Genomic DNA, 17,392 nt, shown 5'->3' with positions numbered 1-17,392 from the left:
GCACAAGTATATTTGTAGCAATAGCCAACAATACATTGTTTGGGTTAAAATGATCGATTTTTCTTTTATGCTAAAAATTATTAGGATATTAAGTAAAGATCATGTTCTGTGAAGATATTTTGTAAATTTCCTACCATAAATATTTGAAAACTTAATTTTTGATTAGTAATTTGCATTGCTGAAAAATTTATTTGGACAACTTTAAAAGCGATTTTCTTAGTATTTAGATTTTTTTGCACCCTCAGATTCCAGATTTTCAAAATCCAAAGATCGGCCAAATATTGCCTTATCCTAACAAACCATACAGCAATGGATAGTTTATTTATTCAGCTTGATGTATAAATTTATTTACCATTATGACTGGTTTTGTGGTCTAGGGTCACATATGCAGTAAGCAGTATGCTAGTGGTCAATGCCAAATAGGACACAGCCATGGAGAGTTTTGAGAGCACATTCTCACCTTGTATATCTCCTCATTAACCGTCCTGACCTCCACCAGGTCTCCAGTCTGGTCAATGCTGTAGACAGGTCTGCCCATCTTCACACGGTCACCCAGCTCTCTCGCCATCGCCTCGCTGATTTGATTGGCACCTCCGGCAAACTTGCGCTCCTGTCATATGGGAGCAGAAAACAGTTTTTCAGACTATGGTTGGATCTTGTATGTAACAGATTTGATCAGTCTTTGACATAAACATTACTGTTTCAAAAAGGACTGCACTTCTTTAATTCACCAATAGGTGTCTCTGTCTCTCAGAGATAGAATTATGACAGAGTTGTATAATACTGCCCAACGTGCACATACCTTATCAGACACGTTAGGAATATAAAACAGGTTAAAGAACAGAAACAGGCAGATCATAACTGTTTATTAACAATGTCATACCGTAGGGAGTTAAAGATACAAGAAGTGACAGTTTGTTATCAATTTAATAAACAACTGATATTTGATTTGTTTGTGTTCTATAAGAGGACACACTTGCTAGAAGGCTCCTGCTGTAAATGTGACCCAGATACAGTGGCTACTATTTCGGTATGTTACATAATCACTTCAGTGTCTCAGAAATAAATGGGTATGATGACACAAGGTAGCCTCTCTTGAGAAGTATATACTATAATTAGTTACTATAATCAACTAACTTTAATAATTATTAATAAACAAACTGAATATATGCCTTTATAAGGAAATTACTGTGAATACTTTACACATTGTGACTGGGAGATATTACTGATAATTTTGTCAATACTGTTTTACAAGTATTCACACTTTTTGTTACTGGTTGTTTAATATTGGGTTTACCAATAGATGGCACTAAGTGATCTTTTTTAATGATAATAATAATACTAGTAATAATAATATACTAATATGCTGCATAAAATGTAGTGTAATGATTTGCTTATTGTGTCAAAAAACAAAAATAAAACAAAAATTGGTTCTGTATATCAGTTATTGGATAATTAAACAAAATCTATTGTGTCAGACATAAAAAAAAAAACAATAATCATTTAAATAATCATTGTGGTACTCTCAATAATGGCAAAGTACTGTCCCAGGGAGAGAAGAAATCATTGAAGTAGTTTTTTTTTTTCTTTGTGCACAAAAGCTATTCTCGTAGCTGTCACGTATCTGGTCTTCCCTGTCATCATGAATAGGGATGGGAATCGAAAACCGGTTCTTGTTGAGAACCGGTTCCCAGTGTTTCAATTCCATCGAATCGTTTGCAAAATTTGCAAACGATTCCCTTAACGATTCCAGTGGGCACGAATGACGTCATCACGCGCATTGCGTAGCTTACGCTCAGTCAATAAGCACTGGCGCCTAAGCGGAACAAACGCTCAAAAGTCTGGTAGTATTTCACCAAAAAAGACGAAAATAGGGCAACTTGCAATACTCGCAGCGTAGATATTTCCTCAAAGGGAGGAAATACCACTAACATGCTAAAACATTTGCGCACACAGCATGCAATAACAATAAAAGAATGTTGCGTTTTCGATCCGCTCCGGACTAACAGTTCTCAACCCAGCAGCGGCAGCAGCAGCAACAACGTTAGCCTGTCCTCGGCTAATAAAGCTGCAGGACTCATTCATTCCCATTATATATTTTCTAGGGAGATGACAAAGATTCTCAGCCCTAAGTACAAAGCCCCAAACAGAGACAGTTTAACTATGCTAATCAACAATTTGTTGTCCCTTTTCTTCCAGATGAGAATCGATAAGGGAATCGATAAAGAATCGAATCGTTAAGCAGAATCGAAAATGGAATTGGAATCGTAAAAATCTTATCAATTCCCATCCCTAATCATGAACTCTTGCACCACACTTCATGGACTTCATTCCCCACAAGCCACTGCACTAATCACTGCATTCACCTGGCCCTTGTTTCTCACTGCACTGATTAGATCTCACAGCTGCACCTCATCAGTCTGACTGCATTTAAGCCACTCACACACACAGCCACCTTGCGAAGTCTTATTGTTCCATTTGGTCGTAATTCTAAGCGTTTTTCTCTGTGTTGGATTATCTGTGTATGACTCTGGACTGTGTACCCCGTTGACGATTCCTGCTTCCTGCCATTGCGACCATTCCCTGTCTATCGAACTGTTTCCCGGATTACCTACGTTGTTCCTGTTTTCTGGTGATGATTCTGGCCTGTTGACGATTCTAATAAATGCTGCAATTGGATCCGCACGTCTCTGACTCTCTCTGTGACAGAAGACTTCGCCGCACCCGGATCCAGCGGCTTTATCCACCAGCATCTCAACATGGACCCGTTCGACCAACTTCTGCTCCTCCGACAAGAAGATCGCCCCGTCGAGGAATATATTCACCGTTTCAGTGAGTTGTTGTATGGAATACAATTTTTTGATGAGGTTTACTTCAAGGACTTATTCCGTATAGGATTGAATGAACCAATTAAATCAATGCTACCTGGAGGGGAATTCAGATGTACACTGAAGGACTTTTTTGAATATGCACTGTTGTTATCTGGTTCTCCATGTATGATGGAACTCACAGAGCCACAGCACAGAACGTCTGCCAGCCTAGAGCCACAGCACAAGATGTCTGCTAGCCCTGAGCCACAGCACAAGATGTCTGCTAGTCCAGGGCCACAGCATATTAAGATGTCTGCTTGCTCAGAGCCACAGCGTAAGATATCTACCAGCCTTCCAGAGTCTCCACTGGTCCTGCCCGACCTTCCAGAGTCTCCGCTGGTTCCGCCCAGCCTTCCAGAGTCTCCACTGGTCCCGCCCGGCCTTCCAGAGTCTCCACTGGTCCCGTCCGGCCTTCCAGAGTCTCCGCTGGTCCCGCCCAGCCTTCCAGAGTCTCCGCCGCCAGAGCGCCCTCCAGTGACTGCACCGCCAGAGCGCCCTCCAGTGACTGCGCCGCCAGAGCGCCCTCCAGTGACTGCGCCGCCAGAGCGCCCTCCAGTGACCGCTCGCTCAGAGCCTGCTCTTCCAGAGTCTCCGCTGGAGACGCCCAGCCCTCCTGAATCTCCGCTGTGGTCGTCCAGTTCTCCAGAGCCCGCTTCACAAGAGCGTCGTCCAGAGCCCGCTTCACAAGAGCGTCGTCCAGAGCCCGCTCCTCAAGACAGCCTTCCAGAGCCTCCGCTGGTTCCGCCCAGTCTTCCAGAGACTCCGCTGGTTCCATCCAGTCGTCCTGAGATTCCTGTCTGCCCGGTTCTGGTCACGGAGCTCATGCATGGACTGTTCCCACCCACCCTCCCTGCTGCTCCAGTCCCGCCACCTCTGTCTCCTGACAGTCCCTCTGCTCACCCACATCCCACCTTCGGTGCAGAGGACTTGCCGTGGGACTGCCAGTCTCCATCGGTGTCCAGACTGAGGGATCCCTCACCATCACCTCCAGTCTCAGAGTCCTGGACTCCACCTCGGCCCTCCGACCCTGCGGCTCCACCCCGGCTCTGTGCTCCCTCGTCTCCGTTGTCGGCCGTCGGCCCACCAGCTCCTCCGGGCTCCATCGTCTCTCCGGCTCCGCCCCGGTCAGTCGTCACCCCACCTTCGCCTCTGGACTCTACTCCTCCGGCTGCGCCTCGTCACTCCGTCCTGCCGGCTCTGTGGACCTCCTCCCTCCCGTGGGCACAGCCTCGATCCTCTGTCACTCCGGCTCCGCTGCGTACCTCCGGACCTCCATCTCCGCCGGGGTCGCCAGAGCCTTGGGTTCCGCCTTGGCCCTCCGGATCCTCTGTGTCGCCCAGGACCATCGACTCTCCGGTTCCGCCTCGGGCTCCACCGGCTCCACCTCCGTCGGTCGGCCCCATGCAGGAGCCAACCCTTCCTCCACCATGGCTTCTCCCTCCGTCGGCTCCGCCTCATTTCGTGGTTCCAGTACCCCTACATGGACCTGGCCCTCCATCCCTCCCCCTGTTCCGCCTCCGCTCCACCACCCTCCAGGTTGTATAAGGTGGTTAGAGCGTCTGGAAGCCGCTCCTTGGGGAGGGGCTCTGTCACGTATCTGGTCTTCCCTGTCATCATGAACTCTTGCACCACACTTCATGGACTTCATTCCCCACAAGCCACTGCACTAATCACTGCATTCACCTGGCCCTTGTTTCTCACTGCACTGATTAGATCTCACAGCTGCACCTCATCAGTCTGACTGCAATTAAGCCACTCACACACACAGCCACCTTGCGAAGTCTTATTGTTCCATTTGGTCGTAATTCTAAGCGTTTTTCTCTGTGTTGGATTATCTGTGTATGACTCTGGACTGTGTACCCCGTTGACGATTCCTGCTTCCTGCCATTGCGACCATTCCCTGTCTATCGAACTGTTTCCCGGATTACCTACGTTGTTCCTGTTTTCTGGTGATGATTCTGGCCTGTTGACGATTCTAATAAATGCTGCAATTGGATCCGCACGTCTCTGACTCTCTCTGTGACAGTAGCTTTGTAAATTTACGGAACCACGGATTTCACACGGATTTCAGACTATTTTAATGATGTCCTTACTACATTTCTGTGCCCTTGCTGTCTGTGGAGGGTGAGAAAGCTCTTAGATTTCATCAAAAATATCTTCATTTGTGTTTAGAAAATGAACGAAGGTCTTACGGATTTGGCACGACATAAGAGTGAGTAATTAATGACGGAATTTTCATTTTTTGGGTAAATTATCGTTTTAAACCATATGTAACCCTTCCTCAGTAAACATAATAGCAAAACATTTCTCTTTCTTCCACAGAAAGTCTTTTGCAAGGCAAAATTTTTTTTGCCTTGCAACAAGACCCATTTTGAGAGCAGTGGTTAACTAAATTAGGGGTACAGGCTGAACAGTGACAATGACTATTGGACTTGGCAGGAACATTGGATTGAACAGCCGCAGCTTGATTTATATCACTATTTCTACCACCTGCTTTCCTGGACTGCCAATATTTCAAAAAACACGCTGTTGTGTGAGGTCGCTAAACCCCCCATCTCTCACTCCCTCAGCTTGCTTTTTTCTTGTTCTCCCACAGATGTTAATTATACTGTAAACACAAGCACTGGTGGCGTGAAAAAGCCGAAAGAGATGTGCACAAACATGCTGCGAAAGCGTTAATGTCGTGGAGTTAATATGTTTGGCATATAATTAAATCTGCCCTTCGACAGAGAAATAACCAACCGAGATAATATAGTATACAAACATTATGCAATAGGCCTATAGTTTCTATAAGCATATCTGTTGTATAAAGACTTACCTGGCCTCCATTGGTGGTAGAGAAGATTCTCATAGTGCCTCCACACTGCTTGACGTACCAAAGGAACCACAGAGCAGACACCTCATGGGGCTCCGAGGTCACGTTCACATTGACGAACAGAGTGGCAAAGCGACGAGCAGCCCTGCAAGAAACCCGTGGGCAAAGGGATATGCCATTAACAGCCAATATGTCACAACAATACCTTATTTTAATTACAGTCGTGGCCAAAAGTTTTGAGAATGACACAAATATTAGTTTTCACAAAGTTTGCTGCTCAACTGCTTTTAGATCTTTGTTTCAGTTGTTTCTGTGATGTACTGAAATATAATTACAAGCACTTCATATGTTTCAAAGGCTTTTAACGACAATTACATGACATTTATGCAAAGAGTCAGTATTTGCAGTGTTGGCCCTTCTTTTTCAGGACCTCTGCAATTCGACTGGGCATGCTCTCAATCAACTTCTGGGCCAAATCCTGACTGATAGCAACCCATTCTTTCATAATCACTTCTTGGAGTTTGTCAGAATTAGTGGGTTTTTGTTTGTCCACCCGCCTCTTGGGGATTGACCACAAGTTCTCCATGGGATTAAGATCTGGGGAGTTTCCAGGCCATGGACCCAAAATTTTAATGTTTTGGTCCCCGAGCCACTTAGTTATCACTTTTGCCTTATGGCACGGTGCTCCATCGTGCTGGAAAATGCATTGTTCTTCACCAAACTGTTGTTGGATTGTTGGAAGAAGTTGCTGTTGGAGGGTGTTTTGGTACCATTCTTTATTCATGGCTGTGTTTTTGGGCAAAATTGTGAGTGAGCCCACTCCCTTGGATGAGAAGCAACCCCACACATGAATGGTCTCAGGATGCTTTACTGTTGGCATGACACAGGACTGATGGTAGCGCTCACCTTTTCTTCTCCGGACAAGCCTTTTTCCAGATGCTCCAAACAATCGGAAAGAGGCTTCATCGGAAAATATGACTTTGCCCCAGTCCTCAGCAGTCCATTCGCCATACTTTTTGCAGAAGATCAATCTGTCCCTGATGTTTTTTTTGGAGAGAAGTGGCTTCTTTGCTGCCCTTCTTGACACCAGGCCATCTTCCAAAAGTCTTGGCCTCACTGTGCGTGCAGATGCGCTCACACCTGCCTGCTGCCATTCCTGAGCAAGCTCTGCACTGGTGGCACTCCGATCCCGCAGCTGAATCCTCTTTAGGAGACAATCTTGGCGATTGCTGGACTTTCTTGGACGCCCTGAAGCCTTCTTAACAATGCAGTGGAAAGTTTTTTTTCGGGACTAAGTTAATTTTCATGGCAAAGAAGGACTATGCAATTCATCTGATCACTCTTCATAACATTCTGGAGTATATGCAAATTGCTATTATAAAAACTTAAGCAGCAACCAATATTTATGTAATTCTCAAAACTTTTGGCCACGACTGTAGTTCCCTTTCTGTACCTTGTCCAGCAAATCTTGTCAAACAGTTGCTGCATAGTCATCTTGTCCCACTCTTCTGCATGAGGGGCCCTCCATGGAGCTTCTTTAGGAATCTAAAGTGCATATTTGTGATTAGGCACTCAGTCGGTTCATTCACTTGAATGAATTCTGATTCCGGATACTTAAAAGTTCCATTAATGATTATTTTTAAGAAACAAATGATCTGAATGAAAGTATGTTGCCAAATTATGAGAGAATTTAATTTGAAAATTAATTTAAAACAATTCTTGGAAAAGGTGTGTTCACATTTACATATTTTTTTATAGTCATAGTTGAGAGTCATTAATTCAGAAAATAAGACTATACTGGTCACACTGTATTTGTTTGAATCACTATAATTAATCAACTTGTGAGAGTCATTCATTTGGGAGTCAGATTACACGGGTTGCACTGTATGGGTTTGATTCACAAAAAGTACAGACTCATTTGAGTCATTTGTTCAGAAATCTGACTACACTGGCCATGCTGTGTGTGTTCAGTTCACAAAAAAAAATTAATTTGAGAGTCATTTGTTTGGGAAATCAGACTATACTTGTCACAGTGTTTGTGTTTGATTCACAACAATGAATCGACTTATGAAATTTAATTATTTGGGAATCACATTACGTGTGTTAGACTGTATGGGTTAGATTCAAACAAAGCACATACTCAGAGTCATTTCTTCAGAAATCAGACTACACTGGTGGTGCTGTGTGTGTTCAATTCACTGAAATGAAACACATTGAAAGTGATTTGTTTGGAAAATCAGACTATACTTGTCACATTGTATGTGTTTAATTTACTACAATGAATGGATTTATGAGAGTCATTCATTTGGGAATCAGATTACATGTGTTCCACTGTATGCATTTGATTAACAAAAAAGTAGACTCATTAGAGTAATTTGTTCAGAAATCAGACTACACTAGTCGTGCTCTATGTTCAATTCATTAAAAAGAACCAACTCGAGAGTCATTTGTTTAGGAAATCAGACTGTCACGCTCTATGTGTTTGATTCGCTACAATGAATCCACTCATGAGAGTCATTCATTTGGGAATCAGATTAGAGTACTGTATGTGTTTTAGTGTCTGTTTTGTGATGCAGATTCAGCAGCAGTGCTGTGGCGGCATTCAATACATTTTGCAGGAAAGTCTCCAGGAGAAAGTTTAATGGAACTTTTTTTAAATGTCAGTCAGTTGTGAATAAAAATGGCCTTTACCTCCATTCCCATCTTGTCCATTGTCCTCCAGAGGTTGTTGTAGTCCATGTAGGCAAGTGGGTTCCACATTGGTGGGAAAGACCCTTTGAATGGATATGATTTGCCCTGGGAATTAAAACAACAGTGTCTGTAACTACCTTATCACCAAATAATGAAAATTGTGATTATTATTTTGTCATTGTTGACGTAATGTCTTTATCATAGCCATCATGACCTCATTATCATTAGAAGTGTAACTAGTCTGGAATGGAAAATGGTTTTTGCTGCCTAAAATATACGTAACTGCATTTCGCCTGGCTTGGAATCAAATCAGTTAATGGAGGGCCTCTGTTCACAGCCTTTACAGTTTGCGTTAATATAACCAGAAGATCACAAACAACTCGACCTTATCAAATCTCAGCAAGATTTTATGATTTTCACATAAAATGTGACAATCTTCTTCATTAAGAGCAGGAAAAAGATATATATGCTCATTTAGAGGGTTGGAGTGAAATATACAGTAATGATGAAGCATCTATAAATAGACACTAATAATAACGCTATTTCACAGTAAAAAGAAAATTCATAATCACAGATAATGACAATATTAGTCTTTGGCAAACAGCAGCTATATGACACAAGCTGTTCACACATCGCTTGCTTCCCACAGTAGTGGAAACGCTTAGTCAGTATGATCATTCTCTGCGGCTGGCCAATGGGGTAACTATATGCAGACATTACTTCATACCTGGATTGCTCTGTTGCTGTGGGGCTCTTAAATAAGCCCCGTTGGGCTGATTGATTAATGTTTAACTACACATCAAAGTGCTGTTTCAATATGCTGTTCTTTAACATGAAGCCACTAATGATTGCTAAACCCATAATGATAATGAAAATATAATCTCTGATAAAGAAGACTCTAGATGGACAGTTGAAAACATGCTAAAGGTTACTATACGGCAGCAATGAATGAGGCAACCTAGTCAAAACTGCTGACAAAATCAAAGACCTGTCACCTAGAAGGACTCTCACGCAGCCCTGAGTTTGATGTCCAGTGTTCACTTCCGAACAATTTGTCATGTCATAGTGATTTGTGCATTTTCAGCACACCGTTTTGGAAAACGCTGTCATTTTATTGCCCACAGAGGAGAGCTAGAGTGGTTTTTGAGTAGGACTAGAATGCACTTAGTAGGACAGATAAATGATTGAACACTTCAAATGGCAAACCACCGCCTCCTATTTTTTGAGCAGGCGGTTCAGGTTCACCTGGTGCCCTAAACAAGATAGTATGTGACTAAAATAGAAAGAAATCTGTCAATTCTCTGCATGACCTTTGCATTTGCGCCATGCTCCATGGTTTGAGGTACAGGAATTATAAAACATATATTTTTTAAATGTAAAATACACTTCTGGTGAGGCACATGCATGACATTTCTACAGAAATGTTGCTTGAACCCGTCTATCTTACTATATAATGGTCTTCTTGGTTTAAAAAATCCATATGTATAATGCTCTTTCATAATTTATGATCTTTTTTAATGTGACTTGGCCATCTGCATTACTACGCCAACTAACACTACAGGAAAACACGTTCAGCTTAAGGGACCATGACATTTCCATATAATTTGCCAGCCTGCCAGACCAATGCAGGAGAGGACACTGGATCGCTCAGCATCCAGCAACAGGTCTGTTCCCATGGCGACCGAATTGAGGTAGAGAGATGGAGTGCATCTCTTATGATATCCTTTCAGCCAGAGCAGAACCTAAGCCTCTCTACTAACTAACCGCATACCGCTTTATATCCACACTGCCACCCACCTTCTAGGTTTAAAGCAATGAAATGAGACCACATCCTGTCCAACGCAAATGTATCCTCCTCCGAAGTAACATTCTGTTTGCCTGCATGTTACAGTATAGACTTTTTACAGAATGAAAATATATTCTTTTGATGAAATAAGTGTTATGGGTGTGACGTGCTGGACGGACGAGACAAAAGACAAGATTACAATAAACACTATATTTAATATCTTCTTGGAATAACAGGCAGGAACACGAAGAACATCCACACACGTTGACATCAAACGATTAAAGACCGACACTGAACTCAAGATACAAACAGACTTATAAAGACAGACTAATAATTACAGACAGGTGAAACAGATGACGGTGATGAGGGTAAACCATTACACACAGATAGACAGGGGGAGACAATGGGTGAAACCAATGAACAAAAACAGACATAAACGTAACAATAAGCAGTTGTGCACAATGTTTTTGCATTTTTTGCACCAATATTAGCTGATACAGATAAGGTTTTAATTGTTTTTATGTTATGTTGATATTAAGTCCTACACTATTTAATAAGCATTGCTTAATTTTTAATGTACAGTTGAGGTCATAATAAGAGGAATCATACAAAATGCATTTTATTTTTTATTTAGTACTAACCTAAATAAGGTATTTCACATAAAGGATGTTTAAATATAGTCCACAAGAGAAAATAATAGTTGAATTTATAAAGATGACACTCACTGATGCTTCAGAAGGAAACAAGTCACCTTTATTTATATAGCGCTTTTAACAATACAGATTGTGTCAAAGCAACTGCACAGTATTTAAACAGCACCATAGTGTGTAAGTAACGCATTATTGTAAATAATCAATTTTCAATTAAAGGCAGTTCATCAATGAATTCAGTGATATCATCATCCAGTTCAGTTCAAATAGTATATGATATCGCTGGAAAGTGTCCCCAACTAAGCAAGCCAGAGGCGACAGCGGCAAGGAACCAAAACTCCACAGGTGACAGAAATGGAGAAAAAAACCTTGGGAGAAACCAGGCTCAGTCGGGGGACCAGTTCTCCTCTGGCCAGACGAAACCAGCAGTTTGTACCAATGTCTGATTGTAGAGAACTTAGTGTGAAAAGATAGATCTCTAAATCATACAGTCATTGTTGGAAAGGGTTCAAATACAGAAAAAATTTGAAAAACCAAAGAATTTTTGGGTCTTTAGGGACTCATGAACAACTATCACTAAAAAACAAAACAAAACAAAACAAAAAAACAGCTGTGGATCATTTAGGTAACAGCATAGTATTAAGAATCAAGTGTATGTAAACTTTCGAACGGCCATTTTTGTAAATAGTGGACTATATATAAACGTCTTTTATGTGAAATATCTTATTCAGGTCAGTACTAAATAAAAAATAACATGCATTTTGTACGATCCCTCTTATTTTGGTAAAATAATTAACATTTTGCAGATTCTGCAAAGGTGTATGTAAACTTTTGAGCTCAATTGTATCTTTATATAAAATGGATATTTACTTTAAACAATGGCAAAATTAATCTACATTTAACCCATAAAATGTCAATATTATGTATCATACTGATACATTTTTGCTTAGAAATTACAGCATTTTTAAATTTGGAAATACCAATCTTTAGCTATGAGCAGTAAAACTATACACATATTACACATCATTATAATTAACTGCAATAATACCAATAACAGTGCAATTCCAAGTAGTTAAACGACATTAGTAAACAATAAGCATATGTGGTTTATTAGTCTTGCACAGAAACCGCTAATGTAAATGCACAGCAATGCAAACACTGTACAGGCGGTTTATTTTTTACAACACTCCCTTTGCCCAACTATTCAATCATAAGCATACTGATATGCTACAGCTGCCTGAAAGAGCACTCACAGACCGAGGCAGAGGAAACTGGGTCTGGCCTTTAGGATTACAGCTATAGAAAAGCTGATTACATGGGCGCCTTGGCTGCACGCTCACCTTAATTATAAAATGGTCTGCTCGTTGTAAGGCCCTTATTGGCTAATACTGGCTCAAGACCAATACATGATTGCTGTGTAACAGGTGATACCATAAAAGCGGTTGTAAAACTTTCAACAAAGTGTGCAGCAGCAGATTCAACCGACTACGTGAGCAGCTGATAAAACTACTTTCATAAAACTACGACACAGTTCAGCAAAACACTGATAATATCCAAGGTAAAATCAAAAGGTGAATTACGCCACTGTTGTTAAAGTTAACAACAGACTAGACCAATAAAGATTAATTCATTCATTGCTAGTGTTAGTGACCTGTAACAATTAAAGAAATAGTTCATCCAAAAATGAAAATTCATGGGGGTAATGGGTGAACTGTGGCAAATTTTCACAAACAAAAAAGGTTTGTCAATTTTCGATAGTGTAGCTTTGTAAAAAGCACAGCTCTCACAAAAGTCACTTTCAAACCAAGCAGCTTTCTGTTGCTCCACACAGTAAATCCCCATGACTAACCTGAAACCTTTCGCACTGATGCCAAATTACAGATTGCATGGATTCCTACTGGATTTTTACCACCAAAATATGCAGAACAGTGGTAAATGTGACCACAGTTTTAGCTGGAAAATGTACACCGGCTTCATTAGTGGGTTAATTACCAGTAAAAATGCTCTCTGATGCAACATTTGCATAGCTCAACACTAAAAACCTGACTGTGGATTAAAGCGATCTGGTTATGAGAGGGAAACGCCCCTGATCCCATTGACAGAGCCAGACATCATGGTGTGAGAAAACGTGAGAGAGTGAGACAGAGAGAAAGACAGCGTGTCCCCTCAATTCTGATAGCGATTGTCTTTTGATGAGGAGTGCTGCCATGGTAACCCACAGGGATGCTCCGATCAGGAGATAATGGCACGAGGAGAGAGGGGACGCACGGCTCCTTCAGAACATACACTAACACAAATACACACATCATTAATCATTAGGACAGACACAGTCACATTCAGCTTATTTAAATCACAACACGTACCAAAAAGCAGCCTATAGCGACAGACCATAACAGCACGAAGAAGCCAAATGAAAATGTGAAAAATTGTGTAGGACAGCTCTGAGCCTCTCTTTTATTTTCAAGTAATATCATTGAGCCTCTGAACAGCATGTCTCTTACAGATGTCTGAATACGTGCTGATACATTCTTCAACAAATAAAGCCCTGAAATCAATCAGATAAGCCTACATAGGTTCATAGCTTCTCCCTGGTTTTCTGCCTCTTTCTGCATTAGTGCCTTTGGGTATATTCTGACAAAACCTGTTATGGAATATCTGGTTTGACATTGACTTTGACAATGATTGTGCTGTCAAACTGCACAAACCAAGGAATGGGAAGTCGGGAACCAAGGGTTGTTTTTTAAACAGTTTGAATTTTTACAGAAATAACTCTAGCAGGAATATGAGGTACTGTATAGTAACTTAACAGATCAAAAACATGCTAGCAAACAAAAATATATAGCCTACAGTATAAACAGTTGAGGTCAAAGGTATTTGCAACATGTTCATTAATTTTACCAAAATAAGAGGAATCATACAAAATGCATGTTTTTGTTTATTTAGTACTGACCTGAATAAGATATATTTTACATAAAAGATGTTCACATATAGTCCACAAAAGAAAATAATAGTTGAATTTATAAAATCCTGAATTTATCCCTTGTTTGTTCTGAACAATTAAACTGCCTGCTATTCTTCAGGCGCCACAAATTATTTTGTTTTCCAGCATTTTTGTGCATTTGAACCCTTTCCAACAATGACTGTATGATTTTTAGATCCATCTTTTCACACTGAGGACAACTAAGGGACTCTATGCAGAAGTTTCAAACACTCATTGATGCTCCAGATGGAAAACGACGCATTTACAGCCAGGGGTGAAAACTTTTGAACAGAATGGAGATGTGTACATTTTTATTAATTTGCCTAAATATCATATTTTTTTAATTTAGTACTGCCCTTCAGAGGCTAAAGGAAATAGTTCATCAAATTAATCAATAGATCATCAAATTAAAAAGGTTTTCATCCCCTGGCTTTTAATGCATGGTTTTTCCTTCTGGAGCATCAGTGAGTGTTTGAACCTTCTGTAATAGTTGCATATGAGTCCCTCAGTTGTCCTCAGTGTGAAAAGATGGATCTAAAATCATACAGTCATTGCTGGAAAGGGTTCAGATACACAAAAATGCTGAAAACCAAAGAATTTGAGGGACCTGAAGGATTTTTCTGAAGAACAGCAGGCAGTTTAACTGTTCAGGACAAACAAGGGCCTCATGAACAACTATCACTAAACAAAAAAGCACAGCTGTGGATCATTTGGGTAAGAACACAGTATTAAGAATCAAGCGTATGTAAACTTTTGAACTGGGTCATTTTTTTATAAATTCAACTATTATATTATATTTTATACTTGTGGACTATATGTAAACATCTTTTATGTGAAATATCTTATTTGGGTCAGTAATAAATAAACAATAACATGCATTTTGTATGATCCCTTTTACTTTGGTAGAATAATTAACATTTTGCAGATTCTGAAAGGGGGGTGTAAACTTTTAACCTCAACTGTATACACTACAGGGTTAGTTAAATCAAAAATAAAAATTCTGTCATCATTTACTCATCCTTACCTTCTTCTATGGAATACAAAAAGTACATTTCTGACACGTACACTACTGTTCAAAATTGGGGGCAGTACGTTTTTGTTTATACTTTCAATCACGATAGATGCATTAAACTGATCAAACTGACAGTAAAGGCACTTACAATCTAAAGTGCAACTTCTGTTTCAGAGTTATTAGCTGAAAATCTTTAGAAAAGTCCCTAATTATTCAATAGAGCCTGGTGCTTTCAACGAATTGTTAAATTCAGTTCACAAAACTAGATTTCAAGTGGACTTCAATGGGAGCCAACAGGTTGAAGGTCCAAGTTGCAGTTTCAATGCAGCTTGAAAGGGCGCTACACAATCCCAGTCGAGGAATAAGGGTCTTATCTAGCCAAACGATTGGTCATTTTCTAAAAAAATTAAAATTTATATACTTTTTAACCACAAATGCTCATCTTGCACTAGCTCTGTGATGCACATCTGCAAATTCACACATTACGCAATCACTCAGTCAGTACTTCTGCCTATGTTACCTAACTACGTAATGCATGAAGTCGAGCTAGTGCAAGATGCAAGTGCAAGAGTATATACTTTACATTTTTATTTTATTTTATTTTTATTCATTTTTTAGAAAATGACAGATCGTTTCACTATATAAGACCTCGGCTGGCATCGCGTAGAGCCCCTTGAAGCTGCACTGAAACTGCAATTTGGACCTTCAACACATTCACTCCCATTGAAGTCCACTATATCCTAGGATGTTTTCCTCAAAAAAGAAAGAAAGACATAAACATCTTGGATGACATGGGGGTGAGAAAATTATCAGGAAATTTGGATTCTGGAAGTAAACTAATCCTTTCCTAATCCTAATTCCGAAAGCAATATAAAAATGTAAAATCTTATAAATATAAATTTTTTAAATCAAAAATAAAAATAAAAATAAAAATAAAAATTTTGATTTAAAAATATATACATTGAAAATGTATAGATGTGATGGTATGGTGGTACACAGTAAACCATTCTTCTTGGGCAAAGTGAAGGATTATGGGAAACATGCCAAAGGCCTTTTCCACAGAAACTGGAATCCAGTTCCTTCCTCACATAATCTGCATTGAACACACCAATGAATCTCTACCATGACCTTTCCCTTCATGCACACCGCCTTCCTGAGTATGTGTGAGCTTGTCAGTGTGCTGGTCTCCATCTCAAGAATCCCTTTGATTTACTATGATAACTTTAAAACAACCTGCATTTTTCTTCTGATATATGAACATAGAAAGCAGAAAAGACACTGAATCTACAGCCAAATCTAATAAGGTCATGCAGCGTGCATGTGCTAAGGGCAGTGATGCGTCTACTCAAATTGGATATGGGGCAGGAGGAGGGGAGGCTGGTTTCTTGAGTTCCGCCCTTCTTACCCACTCCAAGCATCTGAAACCATATTACACATTTCCTTCAGGCAGCGATTAGCATCTCCAGGCTTGAGCGCAGCACACTAATGTGAAGGAGGGACTCTGTATTCAGTCCTGTTCGGCTGAACACACCAGGGCTAGCTCTGACTTCCTGTGCATTAAGACATGAGTGTGCTCAAACAAAAGGCCATATTATTAGCCGAAGCTCTGGCCTGAGGCTGTGAAGAGAGCTGGATTTTGAGGCAGGGGAAAAATCTTGTTCGAATTTTGCAGTTGATTTGGTAATAAGTCTAAGCTGCTATATGTGTAGGCCTTCGCTGAGGTTTACCTTCACATAGTGAACCAGAGACTCCTCCTCGTTGACTTTGTACGTTTTCACGCCGTATTGTTTGGCTATTCTTAGGATGCGGTTTTGAGTGGGCCCAATGTACGCACCTCCCAGATCCACCCATTTGGCCTCCTTATTCTGAAAACACACAAAATTTGTGTCAGATTCATAATGAAATAGTCACTAAAATTTCTACAAGCCACACTGAGACCAAAAAAAGGAAAAACAAAAAGGAAGTGTTAGAATATGCATGCAAAGACAGCAGATTCTCTTCCATGTATAGGCATAGTCCCACTTGGCAACCTGAAACTCGGTTTCGACTGTTCTACTCATGTTTCGACATACTCACTGTGGTGGCAAACATCTGACTTGAGCAGAAAGATTTAAGGTTAAAAAGGGGTGTTTTTAACTTTAGGGGCACCTCTTCTAACTTTATTGGATGTATGCATTATCTTTTGTCAAATTCTTACATTTCATCAATTATCATAGACAATAGATATCACACACCCCTAATAGTCAACAGACTTATGTTCCTATCACACATGTAAAAACAAACCAAGTGTCATTCAGTGAAGTGATTTAATTTGCTTCAGATTAGTATTTTACCTGAACAGTGTAGGTTCTTCCACCAACACGGGTTCTGGCTTCCAGGAGCACAGGATTCAGGCCGCTCTCCACCAACAGCTTGGCGGCACTCAGACCTGTGAATTGGAAATGTAAGAATGCAGACTGTAAGATTTAGTAGACAAATGTAAAAATATTTGCTATATTGGTCTTGTTTTTATTTAGGAGATGACAGGAAATGATGAGGAGAGAGAAGGAAAAGAATTTGAACTTGTGTCAACAGTATGAGCACAGCTT

General features: G+C 40.4%; 1 protein-coding gene across 1 annotated transcript in view; it reads right to left on the bottom strand.

The window, feature by feature from the left end:
- mao (monoamine oxidase) overlaps positions 1–17,392 on the bottom strand; it is a 49,782-nt gene that overhangs the window by 9,421 nt on the left and 22,969 nt on the right. Inside the window, exons 2-7 of the mRNA XM_073845788.1 lie at positions 17,138–17,232; positions 16,532–16,669; positions 8,377–8,481; positions 7,139–7,230; positions 5,689–5,830; positions 461–610 (exon numbers count right to left, since the gene is read on the bottom strand). Coding sequence (XP_073701889.1) covers positions 461–610; positions 5,689–5,830; positions 7,139–7,230; positions 8,377–8,481; positions 16,532–16,669; positions 17,138–17,232 — 722 coding nt within the window. The remainder of the gene's footprint in view (positions 1–460; positions 611–5,688; positions 5,831–7,138; positions 7,231–8,376; positions 8,482–16,531; positions 16,670–17,137; positions 17,233–17,392) is intronic.

The sequence above is a fragment of the Garra rufa genome, chromosome 8 (assembly GCF_049309525.1).
Source record: "Garra rufa chromosome 8, GarRuf1.0, whole genome shotgun sequence".
NCBI lineage: Eukaryota > Metazoa > Chordata > Actinopteri > Cypriniformes > Cyprinidae > Garra > Garra rufa.
The sequence above is the reverse complement of the archived record's forward strand: the minus strand, read 5'-3'. Positions and strand labels throughout refer to the sequence as shown.